The sequence below is a fragment of the Pezoporus occidentalis genome, unplaced genomic scaffold (genome assembly GCF_034315485.1).
Source record: "Pezoporus occidentalis ecotype Australia unplaced genomic scaffold, CSIRO_AGI_Poc_V1 ctg6, whole genome shotgun sequence".
NCBI lineage: Eukaryota > Metazoa > Chordata > Aves > Psittaciformes > Psittacidae > Pezoporus > Pezoporus occidentalis.
The window spans coordinates 10,116,630-10,132,769 of NW_026915943.1; the positions used below are offsets into that span (position 1 = coordinate 10,116,630).

At 39.9% G+C, this 16,140-nt stretch overlaps 1 protein-coding gene across 2 annotated transcripts; it reads right to left on the reverse strand.

The window, feature by feature from the left end:
- Nucleotides 1-815: 815 nt before the first annotated feature.
- CCDC82 (coiled-coil domain containing 82) lies at nucleotides 816-15,183 on the reverse strand. Of its 2 annotated transcripts, XM_062639361.1 has the most exons (7): nucleotides 14,272-15,180; nucleotides 13,390-13,612; nucleotides 12,188-12,280; nucleotides 10,016-10,140; nucleotides 8,972-9,142; nucleotides 1,638-1,823; nucleotides 816-1,076 (listed from the first exon to the last, which is right to left on the reverse strand). In XM_062639361.1, the coding sequence occupies exons 1-7, from the start codon at nucleotides 14,809-14,811 to the stop codon at nucleotides 1,011-1,013; spliced, it is 1,404 nt and encodes a 467-aa protein (XP_062495345.1). In that variant the 5' UTR covers nucleotides 14,812-15,180; the 3' UTR covers nucleotides 816-1,010. The 2 variants fall into 2 exon arrangements, with proteins under 2 accessions (XP_062495345.1, XP_062495346.1); XM_062639362.1 differs by lacking the exon at nucleotides 8,972-9,142 and having other exon boundaries at nucleotides 14,272-15,183.
- Between the last annotated feature and the right edge of the window lie 957 nt (nucleotides 15,184-16,140).

Here is a 16,140-nt window from a genome sequence, read left to right on the forward strand (position 1 = left end):
GTTTATTGTAACTACCATTCTAAGTGGTTGGACTTACTTGCAGATAATGAGCAACAAGGAAGGTAGATGCAAGCCATACGTTCTCGCATAATGCAGCCTTCCATTTCCAAATGCACCTTCTTCAAAAGATCTCAGCATCTCCAATATCTGAAAGGGCTTACCAGGGTGCCAGGGTGCTGGAGTGACCTCACTTGGAGTATTGTGTACAGTTCTGGGGTCCTCAACATAAAAAGGACATGGAACTGTTGGAACAAGTCCAGAGGAGGGCCACAAGGATGATCAGGGGACTGGAGCACCTCCTGTATGAAGATCAGCTGAGAAAGTTGGGGCTGTTCAGCCTGGAGAAGGCTGCTTGGAGACCTCATAGCAGCCTTCCAGTATCTGAAGGGACTCTTCATTAGGGACTGTAGTGATGGAACAAGGGGTAACAGGTTAACATTTAAACAGGGGAAGTTTAGATCGGATTTAAGGAAGAAGCTCTTTACTGTGAGGGTGGTGAGGCACTGGAATGGGTTGCCCAGGGAAGTTGCGAATGCTCCATCCCTGGTGGTGTTCAAGGCCAGGTTGGACAGAGCCTTGGGTGACATAGTTTAGTGTGAGGTGTCCCTGCTGATGGCAGGGTGGTTGGAACTTGATGACCCTAAGGTCCTTTCCAACCCTAACTATTCCATGATTCTATGATCTCCTACCTTCCCTAAGATGCAGCTCAATATAAACAGGTGGACATTTTGCAAATAAACAGATATTGAGATGTTATTTTTAAGAACAGAAGGAAGCCTATAGTGACCTATGCAGTAAGGCTGGAGGGACTGATCTGATATAACTTTGGGTTATTATTGATGCAAATAAGACAAAAAATAGAGCAAATTCTCAAATAGTTGGTTGAAGGCATATGGATTTAAACGTAACACCCTAGAAAGAATCTTGAAGACCAAGCAGAGATAAAGTGCATACATAATGCAGGTCATTCAATTTTTTTATAGATGCCTTTCAAAATGCTATGTGACCACTTAATCTATTCTCTCTTCTTGGAAATTGTCTGCAGCATTCATACAGTCTTCAAGATCACTGTATCTCTGCAAATAAAATAAAAACTTATTATTTTATCAATGTTTCATAAGTGAATTACATAAAGACTGCTTCTTCTTGTACTTCAATACATTAACAAGCATGCCAACAATTCAGATGTAATGATATCTGAAAACCTGCTAAATACAATTGCACTACATGTTGTCTTAAAATAGTTCATAAAGTGTTTCTGAATAATTCAAAGTACTTCAGCCTAAACAGAAGAATAAATTAGTCTTGCTGTGCCTCATGTATGCGTTCCCAGTGCTTCTAAGTTACAGCTTGAGTTTGTGGTGTTGCTGCTGCCACATGAAATGGGAGCCTGCCCACCACAGCCCAGAGATCATGCAGCTGTCAGAAAGCTTCATGTCACAAGCTGACACAAACTCTGCGTGAACGCAGCAACATACCACTGTGAGAGAGACAGGGTCAGCAGAAGTGGATGAATGGTTAAGCTGAGTTGTATTACTGAAACCCTGTAATTCAGAACTGATCAATTAAATCAGACATTTTATCTCAGCTTGCTTTTATCTACTTGGAAAAGGATACATCAAAGAACTCAGTTGTACCTTCTGAATCCACCCACTGTCTTCCAACTGGCTGAAAAGACGTTCTACTGTGTCTTTGACTGGTTCATCTTCAAAACCATCTAACTCGGTAATGGAGCTACAATGCAGGTACAACTTGTATTTGAAGTGCTTCAAATTATGGTAAACTCTTGTCCGATCTGCACACACCATGCCAACTTCCAAAACCTAGGCCAAAGCAAACAAATCACTCTGTGATAGAACTGTGATTTTCTTGACAATATAAAGAATGGCTAAGTCAGTCCAGTAAGATTTTTTGCCAGTCTAGGAAAATGCTTTGAGTAATGAAATAAACAGAATGACACCACACACATAAAATCAGCGTAAACTCCATGTAGTTTTTACAGCCACAGCAGAATAATTTCTGAGCAAGCAGGCAGCCAGCGAGTCTGTGCAATGGCAGCTTATCGGTACCGTTTTCTTGCACACACAACATGTTCATAGTTGGTAATATCTCTCCTATCTCCTGGTGGAACTTCATTACAAAATCATTAACAATTTAGGCAACCACCATGTTGTGAAAGCAGAGGAAGAGAAATTATTTGATTACTTTTGCTCAGTATGTGCTACTTCCCAGAGACATGAAATACCAGTTTTAGCATTTTGTAGTGTCATAATATTCAATTTTTTTTCAAGAAATACATATGAATGCAAATAGACACACACCTAGAAACATGTATTTAATAAATATATAGAAAGATTGTCTTTCATAAAATTAAAATCTGAAAACTGAGGTTTTATACAATGCAAATGTTAACCTGCAACTGCCTGGGAGGTATAGCTAGCCATAACACTGTAGAAGTCAAAGCCTCTGCTGCATCTCCTACTTATCACATTTTACTTGTACAATATCTATGCAGAAAAGACACAACTGTCTCATTTAATAGTTTTTCTTACAGCAATCTTTATAGATAAACAAGTGGTAAATATGCATGTAAATACATAATCAGAGCATGGATTAGAGTAGATTCATTATCATCTCTCAGCACTAACATTAAATACAGGCAAGTGTTTGCACGTATCTTGAGCTCAGATGTTATTCAAAGATGTTAAGAAGTAAGAAATACCTGAAAATACTGGGCAATATACTAATTGGTTACAAGAATCTTTGGCCATCCTAAATCTTCACAAAGAGTGGGTGAAATTGGAGGTGTGGGGAGGGAGAAAGAATAAAAGTTCATCTGCACTTAAGGACAGATATTCTGCATTTCACAAGAGTGAATTATGTTCCATTTCTACAAGAGCAGGAGTTCAAGTACATACAATGGCAAATCAGAAGAGGAAATCTGTTCCCTGTGAATGACCACAGGTGCACTGATTACTACTCCTACCCATGGAGACAAAGCCTATCAGGTAAGAAATCTACCTTTGGCTGGTTTTCAGAGGTTAGGTTTTGTACACTAAAAAGCAACATGATTAATACATGTGTAAAGAAAATCAGCTCCTGATACATACAGGAGAAACTGATGTAGTTTTACTGAGAAAAAAAGGGTCCATGATCAAAAGTTTGCATCTGTGAGCAGTTCCCCAAAACACCCAATCTACTTGGTATCTAGACCTATTGACAATGACAGCAACAGAAAAGCATAATTATAATGATTTTATAAGCCACATTGATATTTATCGGTGTTATATATGTTCTTAAATATATGAATATACTTAGTTTCTTAAATACATCAACCAGCAGCTCAACTGATATAAGCAGGCATAACATCACTGAAGTTAAGTCACACTCACTTAAAAGACCTTTTGATCTGATCTTCAGCAGATGGTTATTAACTGGAATATTAACCATCTTGAGATCATAGAATCATAGAATAGTTAGGGTTGGAAAGGACCTTGAGATCATCAAGTTCCAACCCCCCTGCCACAGGCAGGGACACCTCACACTAAACCATGTCACCCAAGGCTCTGTCCAACCTGGCCTTGAACACTACCAGGGATGGAGCTTCCCCGTTTAAGTTTTAACCCTTGTCCTATCACTAGAGTCCCTAGTGAAGAGTCCATCCCCAGCATCCCTATAGGCCCCCTTCAGATACTGGAAGGCTGCTATGAGGTCTCCACGCAGCCTTCTCTTCTCCAGGCTGAACAGCCCCCACTTTCTCAGCCTGTCTTCATACAGGAGGTGCTTCTTTCTAGAACAAAGAACCAGTGGTTTAACGTGATCTAGATCACATGTTTTAGAGTCATAGAATCATAGAATCGTGAGGGTTGGAAAGGACCTTAAGATCATCCAGTTCCAACACCCCTGCCATGGGCAGGGACACCTTACGCTAAATCATATCACCCAAGGCCTCATCCAACCTGGTCTTGAACACTGCCACGGATGGAGCATTCACAACCTCCCTGGGAAACCCATTCCAGTGCCTCACCACCCTAACAGGAAAGAATTTCCTCCTTATATCCAACCTAAACTTCCCCTGTTTAAGTTTTAACCCGTTACCCCTTGTCCTGTCACTACAGTCCCTCATGAAGAGTTCCTCTCCAGCATCCCTATAGGCCCCCTATCAGATACTGGAAAGCTGCTATGAGGTCTCCACGCAGCCTTTTCTTCTCCAGGCTGAACAGCCCCCACTTTCTCAGCCTGTCTTCATACAGGAGGTGCTCCAGTCCCCTGATCATCCTCGTGGCCCTTCTCTGGACTTGTTCCAACAGTTCCGTGTCCTTTTTATGTTGAGGACACCAGAACTGCACACAATACTCCAGGTGAGGTCTCACGAGAGCAGAGTAGAGGGGTAGGATCATCTCCTTCGACCTGCTGGTCACGCTCCTTTTGATGCAGCCTATCATACGGCTGGCTTTCTGGGCTGCAAGCACACACTGCTGGCTCGTATTCATTTTCTCATCAACCAACACCGCCAAGTTCCTCTCTGCAGGGCTGCTCTGAATAAAAAATCCCATCACTATATTGAAAACCTCTACTGCTTATGTGCATGTACTTAGGTACAGCTCCATTTTCTACTCTGCCCAAAACTGAAAAGCTGTGTTTGGTGCTACAGGTGCTTCCAGAAGTGCAAGACCTACCAACCAATACATAACCTTGATTCACTCAGATTTCCAGTAACACCATTCCAAATACTGAAACAAACAAGAACTGAGCTGTGGTGTTTCATAGGGCATTTCATAACTTTTCAAGTATCCCAAACATGAGGTGCAGCATCTTGAACATTACGTGATGTAAAATAGAAGATACCATCTTGCATTCAGCAGATGGCCCAGTACTTCCCCTGCAACAACAGCTAACAGGAGATATTTAGGAAGTTACTATAAGATGCAGGATGAACACCAGATCAATCACAACATTACCATACAGCTTCTAAGAGTCAATAGTTAAGCCAGTCTGTATCATCCCAACTATCAAGTTCCGTAAGTGTGGAAAAAGCTTCTCCAAGAACCTGTCTAATTCCTTTTGGGACTCACTAACACTTTTTGATTCCAAAGCATCTTATGGCAAGGAATTTTATAGTTCATTTATGCATGAGGTGTAAAGTATTTCCACCTTGGAGAAATGCCAGAGCCAAATAGCTAAATATTGTATAATGTAATTGTATTGTGTTTTTAAAGCAAGAAAGACTGTCTAAAAATACAATGCTATTTCTGAATGTAGCTTTGGAAAGAATCTCAGTACTGTACTCATGCTAATTTTTTCCTCTCAGTGACTGTGTCCTAATGCTTAACTTATCTCCTCAAGCTGGCCATATCAGCCAAAGTTGTGTTAAATCACTTTGTATGGAATGCAGGAGCACAGCCTGACAACAGCACAACATGTAATGACTGAATCCATGTCCTCTAAGCATGATTACAAACAGAAACAGAACACCAAGACTAAGAGTAGAAAAAGGTTTACAATCCAGGTGACACAGGAGCAAAGAGGTGTGGGGGACACATATACCTCTAAACAATTGAATTCTTCCTGACCACGGAGGAATGAGAATTGGCAGCCACACACAACAATCACTGCAAGCCTAAGCAAAACTGGAACAGCTGTTTCTCTTCTCTTTCTATTGGCAAAACAGAATACTTGAGAGATGAGAGAAAAGGAAAGTTTTATGCAGAAGAGGAGGGCTGGACGTCTGTTTTTTGTTCTCTCTGCATCCACTTTTCTTGGGTATTTTCAAACAAAACTTTAGAAGACAGTCCAACTACGTGCTTCCATTCAACTTGACCTGCCAGTGCTGAACTGCCTCCTCTTTCAGTCAATTAAGTTCCTGAAATGCCAGTTTCATGTAGCTCTGTGCCTTTTCTCTTTATTTCCTCCTTTTTTTCTCAGTTGGCAGGATGAGTTGATCAATGTGTTGCCAGCAGAACTTCAAACACTACTTAAGAACAGTGATTTTAGCAGTCTAAATTACAGGTCATCATAAGAACATGAATGTTGCATTACAAAGGCACAATAGAAAGTTATTGGAAAGTGCTCAGTAACTCCATCTCCTGGATCTGTTGTACAGCCCCCGATCTATATTGACAGGCATCTTACCAGATGCTGGGGTACGCAGGGTAAGAAAAAGCTCTCATTTTCCACTGTTAAGCTGAAGAGGACAAAAATGAACTAGGAAGTTAGTTCAATATCCAGTAGGATATTTCAATTTTTTTTCCAAAGTGAAAAATACTTAGTGCTTTATGTAGGACAACATTTGGACAGCAGAGACGGAATTTCTACTGTTATTTCCACACTTAAGATTAAATTCTTGTGCTAGTTCACTTGTTATTTCTGGTTAGGTAAGGCACGCACCTCCCCATGAAAACCTAATCTAAGTTTAGAGACTCATATGTAAGGAATAATGACTGTACAATGGAATGCAGTTATCAGTGCTAGTATGTGTGCCAAAGACTTACTGTTTTTCTGCAGTAATCGTGGGGAAAAGCCTTGCTGGAAAAGCCTAACTCTCTTAACTACCATGCACAAGACGAACTAAAGCAGAGTATGAACAACTGCTGCTCATAAGGATTTGTCATCTATTTAAGAAAAATGGGAGCACAGATTTTCCCAGATTCTGCATTACACACAGAGCCCAGTATGACGACATTGTGAAAAGCACACTGGCACCCCTCAGATCTCTTAAGTTAGAATATTTGCAAAGATCTAAACAAGACAGGCATGAGCTTCAGCAAGGTGTACTTCCAATTTGATGCGGGATTCACTTCATTTGTATATAAGAAATCCTATTATACAACATTTCAAAATATAACTTGTTCTGACATTTTCTTTAGCAAATACTATGAGGAACTTGAGCTGTATTCAAAAATTATTTACACTCACAAAGAAAAGAAATATATCTTCTAAAGCTTCTCAAAACTTGGGTATCAGCTTGGTACACAACTAGCAATATTTTATTCTTGACAAATTGTGTGCTTTGAGTTATCGTAAGGTCATGAATTACATTGTAATACTTAATCGTAACAATTACTGGTAGCTGTAAATTTGAAGGGAAGATCCCTAAATATTAGGAACACCCATTATGTAACAACAGAAAAGGTGTGTTTCATTCCCAGAGCAAAATTTAATCCAAAATGCCTTAGTAGAGACAACTGAGTGACAAAAATGTATCTTCTAGTTTGGACAAGTAATTCTGATAATGCAGTAATAAGAAAAAGGCTCTAATAAAACATATTGAAGTAGTTAGGAACAAGTCTTCTCAAAAGGAGATCAGTAATTCTGCCCAGGAGGGTCGTGGAGTCTCCCTCTCTGGAGACATTTAAACCCACCTGGACACTTTTCTGTGTAACCTGCTCTAGGTGGCCCTGCCTTGGCAGGGGGTTGGATTAGATGATCTCCAGAGGTCCCTTCCAACCCTAATTATTCTGTGAATTTCAAGTGTAAATGCAACTGAGATGTCAAGATACTTTGTCCTGAGTGAAGAGATACATGGTAAAGAGTGGATGTGAAAAAATCCAAACCACGAAGCCATAAATTCTGACTAAGGTGCAACTGGACTATGAGAATGACAGTGCTCTATTCTCTCAGTGCTCTGACCTACAGCAAACAAGAACTACTGGAGTGCACATGGGTGCTCCAAATGCTACAGGCACAGCAGGCACAGAATTAGCAAATCTAGTGACCCAATGCAGAACAAACCTCACGTGCAACAAAACAGAAAACACAATCATTCAATGGAGATGACTGTCATACAGAAAGTTAATTTTATAATATTTCTGAAAGATAATCAATGCAAGATTCCTGCTGGGAAAGTCTTACAGGCATTACACAAAGGTAAAGGGCTTCCAAATGATCCTATTGCAGTGAAAAGGCATTCTGATATTTAAAATATAGGTCAATCTGAGGCAAATGTCATTCTTGATTTAAAATCCCAGATTCAGGCATCAGATCTATTCAAGATAAAAAAAAAGTTGCAGTATTTTTCCTTGGTGAAACCTGGTATTCCAGGCATGTTCAGAGCATCACGGTTGTATAATTTCTTCTGGTCTTCCTTTCTTTAAGATCTGCGTTCACTTTAGGATTTTGAGTCTTCTATTAAATGTTCTCTAGCCAAACAAAAAGCTACTTAGTAATAACTGACTGGGTGCTCTATCAGCGCTCTGGTTAGTATGTGAAACTTAATGCATGCTTTCAGCCTCTTTGACACACGGTTTCAGACTGCCTCCTCATGTGCCGCAAAAGACAAGCATGCTGAGTAGGATGTGCAGGATGGCAGGTACCTAGTTTCCTTGGCCTGGATAACACTCAGACTAGATTTGAGATTAGAAATTGAGAAATTTGAAGCAGAGAAAAAATTGAGGCAAATGTCAGTTTTTGACTTGAGGGTGAGAGATATCAATAAACCCTATCGTACGTCTTTTTGATCATGAAGTCCAGCTCACAACTGGGTATACTTGCTAGCACTTACCATAATGCAAGTACATGTGCTGCATCAGGTGCTAATATTAAGTGGCAAAAGTGGGAAGGAAATAGCGTGTCTATTACTGTGATGCAGGCAAAAACAAAGGTCACAGAAACTCATCACATTTATCTTCTTTGTAAGACTTAGGTTTATTCAAGGATACCTTTCATTAGTGCCTTCCCACCATATAAGAGAGGTTGGGGGAGAGGCGTACGCCTTTATTCACCCTCTCAAGTTCCGTAGCAACTTCCTTCATAATTCCTAGCTAAATCCAGGAATATACTTCTCTAGACTGCAAAATGGTCATAATAGTTAAAAAAATTAACAGGGTTTAGACATGGAAGTGCAGTGGCTTAACTCCTGTCTCCAGCACTACAGACATTAGATGTATTGATAAGATTTCTATTCTTTGTATGATTTTCTGTAACATGAGACAAAGCTTAACAATAATAATACAGGATGCTTGTTTGAAGTTACCTGTTTGTCATCTGACATGAAGTCATCTGTTTCCAGTGTTCTGCTATTGTAAAGCTTTCCAGAGAGCAGCACATTAAACTTACAATAACGATTCAATTCACAGGCATGACAAGACATGTATTTTGGGCTTTTCAAGGTTATGCGAACATTCGAGTAACAATCCACACGTTCCTGAAAAACAGATTTCAAATAACATTAAAGAATCCTCTTGAACTGAAAGACGCCTGAATTCGGCTGCTGAGTACTCTGTACTCACACAAGATTAGTGTAAGTGAAAGCAAGGAGATTAAAAATTTGAAGTCTTTCACCATTAAGTTGTGAACATGTACCTCCTCAATCATTTTCCAAAACTCCACTCAGTTCTAGTTCATTAATACTTTCTTTTAACTCCAGACCTAAGGAATGGATTCTGCATCCTTGCACTTAATTTAATCTTGCCTCCTTTCTTTTTTTGGAGGGGGTGGGTGTGCAACTGTATCAGTTGGCCTGCTTCAAATAAATACACTGTATCTCTCCACTGGCCACACTTATTACAGTGACATGTTACCCTAATACTATTTCAGCAATTTGTATGCAATGACTGGGGTACTCTATATTCACTTCAGGGTTTTTTAAGCAGTAGAAGGTTCATTATGAACATACTAGTTTATCTTTTTTGTGAGAGGAAGAAGAAATTTTGTTATAACATTTAGCAGGTAACAAAAAAATCTCAGAAAGTCATCTGCTGAATTAGCAGAAGCAGCATTCAGGTAATTGAGAAGAGATTCTGTTCTGTTACCTGAATGCTTATCAGGTTATAAACATATAAAATACTTCTGATATAAATATCAAAATAATCAGAATAAATAACAGAAGCATCAAAACAAGTTACATAAGTTAAAGAATGACTTTCTATTAAAAATGAGTACATATATACACACACACACACACAGAGCACTTATTGTATCTTTACAGAGAATTACAGTATAACACCCCCCCACCCTGCCCCATCAGTAATAGTATGACTTGGAGACCACGTCTCTCTTGAAAGTAGAAGCTGCATACCTTGTATCGATCTTTCCAACGACTTCCAGAGACTAAGTTCTCAAGACGAGGCTGAATGAAGCGGTCATCCAAATAATGAAGTGAGAGCAACATATCCTGTGCATACTTCTTATGTCTTGTTCCATCTGTTAATTGAGAGTTGTTATTAATTTGCTGCCAACTCTATGTTGTACAAGTTTCTTCAAATAAAATTTTCAAGGACGTTATGCTTCTGTTTGCTAAGAACTAGGAATTATTTTATTAGATTATCCCTGAATACATTTGCTACTGTTATCCATAAAAGTGATCCATGCAGCTTTGATAAAATGACATATTTAATTATTTTAAAAGTCTGTGTCGCAAGAGGTACATGTGTAAACTCTACAATCAATATTACAGTGAAAACTGGCATCCCAAATGGAGAGCCATTCACTCAATCCTATTTATAAGAATGGAAAAGTGGGGAGGGAAAATGAGTGTCCTGCTTTTTGTCCAGTTTATGTAAGTGTTCATAATGTACAAGGGAAGAGATTGCAATCCATGAAAACAAACACCTCTGAGCTGCTTCACAGAAGAAATTCTGAGAACTCTCTTCATCACTAAGAAAGAGCATGCAGGAACCGGCCTTTACATTACATCAGCACAGGCAGATGCCTTGAGTTAATCAGCATAAGTACTTCTAAATATTTACTAAACAAAAGAAATAAATGAGTGTGAGGATGGGTAAACCCACCACTATTCCACAACTGTCTCCCAAACATGTGCTGGACTCTAGGAATTAAACTGGACTTTCATAGGTCTAGGCTAATTCATACTTACCTTGAGCTTCAGCACGTACAGACATGCAAGTTAATTCAGTTACTTTCCTGTGTCTTTTAGCAATGCTGTTATCAAAGGAAACACGACCAAGATGGACTACTGGCTATCTAGCTTTTTATATAAGACCAGCTGTCATTATAGACACCATAATTACAATTGTTTTTCCATATACACTTTACACATTTTCAGTAAATCAGCTACGCTAAGAGCTTGAAGAGACTGTGACAGACCATAAAGAAATCCTTCGCAATAAAAAAGCAAGCCTGCACTTGATTCAAACTCTGTCAGATATTCACTTCCATTAACTCAGAAAAAATCCACACTGTGTTATAAAATACATCTTTGTAATGCTGGGTTGCGTTCATACTATACCATGTTCCTCAGAAAGACATACAACCTTCAGAATACAACTTCCAACTCACCCACACACTACTCTACTTCCAGCATCTTGGCAATAAGTTGTTAGCTTTATAGAGCAGATACAATTTGAAATAGAAAGAAGCTATTACAACATCAGTTTGGCAAAGTTTACTTATTACTTTCCATAAGCTTGTTTTTACTTGGTAAAACAAAACGGAACTAACACGTGAAAGAACTAGCAGTGGTAGATGAAAGACATTTTTAGCTCCAGGAATACAGAGCCTTTATTCTGAAGTCTCTGGTATACTTCAGTTTCTCTGCTCTCTCTAGCTCCTGATGACACCAAAACTTCCTCTCTTTGGCACTCTGCTGACTCCTTCCACAACCTGATGCTGATAATCCTCTCCCATTAATCCCATCTTTACAGTGCTTCTGAAACTACGTGTGAGGTTGCCATTCAACACCACTAGGCCAAGTGCCAAAAAGCATTTCCTCAGCAAGAACAAGGCCAGAACTGACTGCCACTGAAATTTATCTGAAAGCATGAATGTTTAAAGAAAAGAATAATAATAATAAAAAAAAAAAAAAATCAGATACGGAATAATTTCCATAAATAAAATTATTTATTAGCTATCAAATTCCTCAAAAAAAGCTATGAAGCGTGTGAAATTATGACAGATCAGCTGATCTCGCAATGTTTTCCTTGAGATATCTACTTCTAAACTAATTTTGCTTTCATGCTAGAACTGTTACTGCTGATCAGTAAGACAGAAACACTTCCCTATATATCAGAATGCCTCCTAGGATTAAAGGAATTAAGTCTACACATTTTTCCACAATTACTCTATCCCCTTTCAGAAAGATTTCCCGCTGCCCCCAAGTCAGAGAGCAGCAAAACCAAAACCAGATCTCAGGACTCACAGTGCTATAATCAGGAGACACATCTTTCCCTAGAATAAATGTCTTTATATAACTTTGAATGCACTATTGTATTATTTAATGTGATTTACTTACCATATAATGAGCTCAGAAAAGTGTCATCAATTGCATTTATGAGGAAAGCCTTTACTATTCTTTTGAAGTGTACATAATGATCACAGCGAGATACTGGGAAGAAAGCAATATAACCAGAGTTTACCAAAAGAGAAAAGAAGAAGTAAGCAATGTTAAAAGTCTTTTAAGAAGAATTCTTTTCTTCCATTATCACAAATTTAGAATTTTAAAGTCACTTAAAACTGGCTTTAAAACTCATTTCAATATACAACATCCACATCTTTAAGACCTTGTTTTTACACAGTGCTTCTCATCCCAAAAATCTTAATGAATTTTAGCATTTTTAAGTCACACATCCTTTCAGCAAGAAGAGCTACAAGCACTAAAAGAAGAAAGTAATTCTATGAATAGCAGGAAATAATGCAAACCAGAGAAGGCCAGGCTTATTGCTTTGGGTTTTTTTTGTTCATTTTTCTGTTTTCTAATTTTCTTTCAAATACAAATATTCTGCTCAGGTCTTTACTGGGGAAAAAATAACACGGCTGTGACCATCTACACCAGTGCTGACTGTTCTGTCAGTACATACTTGCTTCTGAATAACAAGATACACAAGAAGATGACTAGCATAGTGTTTCGGATCCCTCTGCTCCATCTAGATACCAGTTTTTACAAAAGAACAACTTGAAACATTTATCTCACTCTCTGCAGTTTGGCTGAAAACATCTCCTAAATTCAGAACCCTACCCCCCAGAGACTTGTGCTCCTCCATCTCAACAGCCATCAAATGAAAATACATTAAAAAAAGAAATTAATAAAAATCCCAAGTCCCCAAAACCATGGCAAGAATTTTACATCAATCTCCAGAACAGAATATGGCCAGAATTAACACAGCTGCTCTCAGCATATATCTTAAGATGGAGGATGCTTTTAGGCCTCCACAGGAATGACTGCTTCATAGGTAGCCTATTTCATCCTAAATTAGATCAACTTAAAAAAACTGCAATAGGGTTTCCTTTTCTTCCCTCCAAATCATACCTTCCCTTTAATAAGATACAGAAAGACTGTAAAAGTTTACTGTGGAAATCCACAACAAATTCAAGCCTTTTAGGGATCTGCTTTTAAACTATGCTAGCCTATGTTATAATTATTTTCACTCCATTAGTATTTATTACATCACTACAAGCAAGCTGTACATACAGAATTGTCACTAGTTTTGATCTTACAGTTTGGGACACAGTTTGCCAGCAAACTATTTGATCCATTCAGTTCCTTGTGTTGTGGCTCGTTTTCACCCATTACATGCTTTGTGTCATCATCATCATCATCTTCTTCTTCCTCTACTATAAAATCTTTCAAGCTGTTGCAGTCAGTTTCACTACCTTCTGTGGGTGTGAGGGGCAAGTGAGAGAACGGCTCCTCCTCCATTTCTGCTTCACTACTAGAATCCTAAGGAAATTTAAAAAAGTATTTCAAACACAAGAATTTTCAGTATTTGCAGTGACAAAATACTACATATACTGGATAAGATTTCTGCCCTTCTAATTGCACCTTTCATTCAATTAACAGAAATACTGTTTCCAAAAAATACATCATTCCGTGCTAGAGGACAATTACTTGGCCATCTCCATGTACCCCTCTTCAGGCTATTTGTACGAATTAAGCTAACATGAGCTCTCTAAGTTACTTCAGCAGGTATTTTGCTTCTTGATAAAAATAACTTGATGGTCCTGTCACGTTAAAGAAGAGAGTCCTTTTCATGATACAGAACTGTTTCATTTCTGACTACGTAGAGAAGATACCTGCATTCTAAGCTGCTTAGTCATCAGAATGCCTGAAAGAGCAAATGAAATTCTTAACTCTTCAGTGATTAAAATTAAACCAAAGAAAGGTTTTCAGCAGTCAATATTGTTTTCTTGTTAATGTGACAACTGTTAAAATGTGACAGAACTACTGATTTGTCAGAAATAAAAAAAAACTCAAAATAAATAAAATCCTACTGATTTATATCAATTTGATTTTATACCCATTTTATACCCTATTCTATGATTTGTCTTCCCTTACATTCAATATTTTCTCTAACTGAATTTCAAAGGTAAAATCCAGACCTCACAATTTTCACTTCTGCCAGATCTCCAGGTTGTTTGTCTTGCAAGCTGTTTCAATTTTGCAAACACTTTCTTATTAGTAGAACCATTTTCTGTAGAGCAGGTTTTATCAGGTTGTAGTTCTCTGGAATTCTCATCTTCATCTATTATACAGTGGCGCTTGGCAAAAACTTTTCTAACAAGTATATCACTGTCCTCACTTTCATCACTGTCATACAAGACAGATGAGTTCAACCTTTTGCGCTTTCCAGGCACAATGCACTCCTCATCCTCACTACTGTCTGTTACTTCCCCATTGTGACTTTTCTCTTTGTGACCCGAAAGGCTGTTCTTCACAGCAGTTTCATCTTTGTCATCTACTTCATCTTCTGATGTACTAGGCTCTTCCTCCTCAGAGGTACCCGAGGATTCATCATTACTGTCAAGTAGTATGAGCTCCCTCTTAGTGCGTCTCCAATCAACTCGGGATCTGGATGATGACAGTTCTGTTGCTGCTGTTTTATTTCTTGTTTCATACCTTCTGACTACTTTTATCTCCATTGGAAGGCTGTAACAACACACTTAAACATACACAAGTAAAATAGAACACTTACTACATTATGCCATTAAAAAGAGAAAGAAAAAAAAAGTTAAAAGGGTATTATGTATTTTGCCACATATACTTATGACTTACTATCATTAATAGACACACTCAGAAATCAGCACCAACCAAAACTAAGCATGCACAGTAACTTCTGTAGACGACATGCCTTACTCAAAAGGAAGATGAAGAGCAGAACTACCCACACCCAGCGTGAATGAACGGTAAAAATCAGACATGGAGTGCAGCTACAGGCCCCATCATCCGCTCAACACGGGCAGGAAGCCTACACCTGAGGCAGAGTGATTCCCTGCCCCTGAGCCGTACACCGCTCCTTCAAGACCACCTCACCAGGCCCCACAGGGGAGCGTCCTCATCTGTAAGGGACCTCCCCACGCAAGCTGTAGGGCCCGATTCTCCCGCCCCCGCCGCTATGCCCAGAGGCTCCCTGAGGCGAAGCGACAGCACAACGAGTGCTGGCCCCGGGCGAGCTGAGCTCCTGCCGCCCCGGCGCACACAGACCTGCCGCCGTCCCTCAGCGCCCGTCACTTTTACCGTTAGCGTTCCCGCGCTCCGGTGCCGCAGCCGCTGAGGCGAGACTCCGACCCACCCCCTCTCCGCGCGCCGCGATTGGCCACCGCCTCTGCCACTCAGCAGTCGTGATGTTTACGGAAGTGCTGGCGGGAGGCGCGTCATGTGGTGTGCGGGGGGTGCCGGGCAGTGCTGGAGAGCCGGAGTTTCCGGGTTCGAGTCCTGATCGCGCCGTATGAGGAAGCACGCTTCGCTCTCCGCTCTTCCGGCAGTATTCGGGTGTGCAAGTTTAGTTGTCTGGTGCCGTGACTCGGATAAGGAACGGTGGGCTTTGGTCCTCCGGGGAGGCGCCCCGCGATGTTTCGCGGCCCCGCGACCAACCGCTTACCCCAACCTTACCGACGAACCTAAATTCTAGAATAATGAGCAAAGGAGAAACCGGTAAAATCCCATAAAATTCTGTGCACGGGAGTCCGGACGAAGACGCAGGACGCGTAAGTATATTGCGAAATTGTTCGCAGGTTTGCCGTTCGGGCGGGATTGGGTTTCCTGGAATATAACGAGTGAGAGGTTCGATATACTGAACCAAGCGAGTGTGGACCCTTAAGTACTGCGTTTCCCATCTCCCGCGAGGGAGTGAGTGAGTGTATGTTTGTGGATATTCCAGAAGATGGGGGCGAAGGGCAGCAAGCCTTCGACTCCCATGGGAAGGGTACCCATTGTACCTAAGAATACCCCTCTGGCATATATCTTAGACA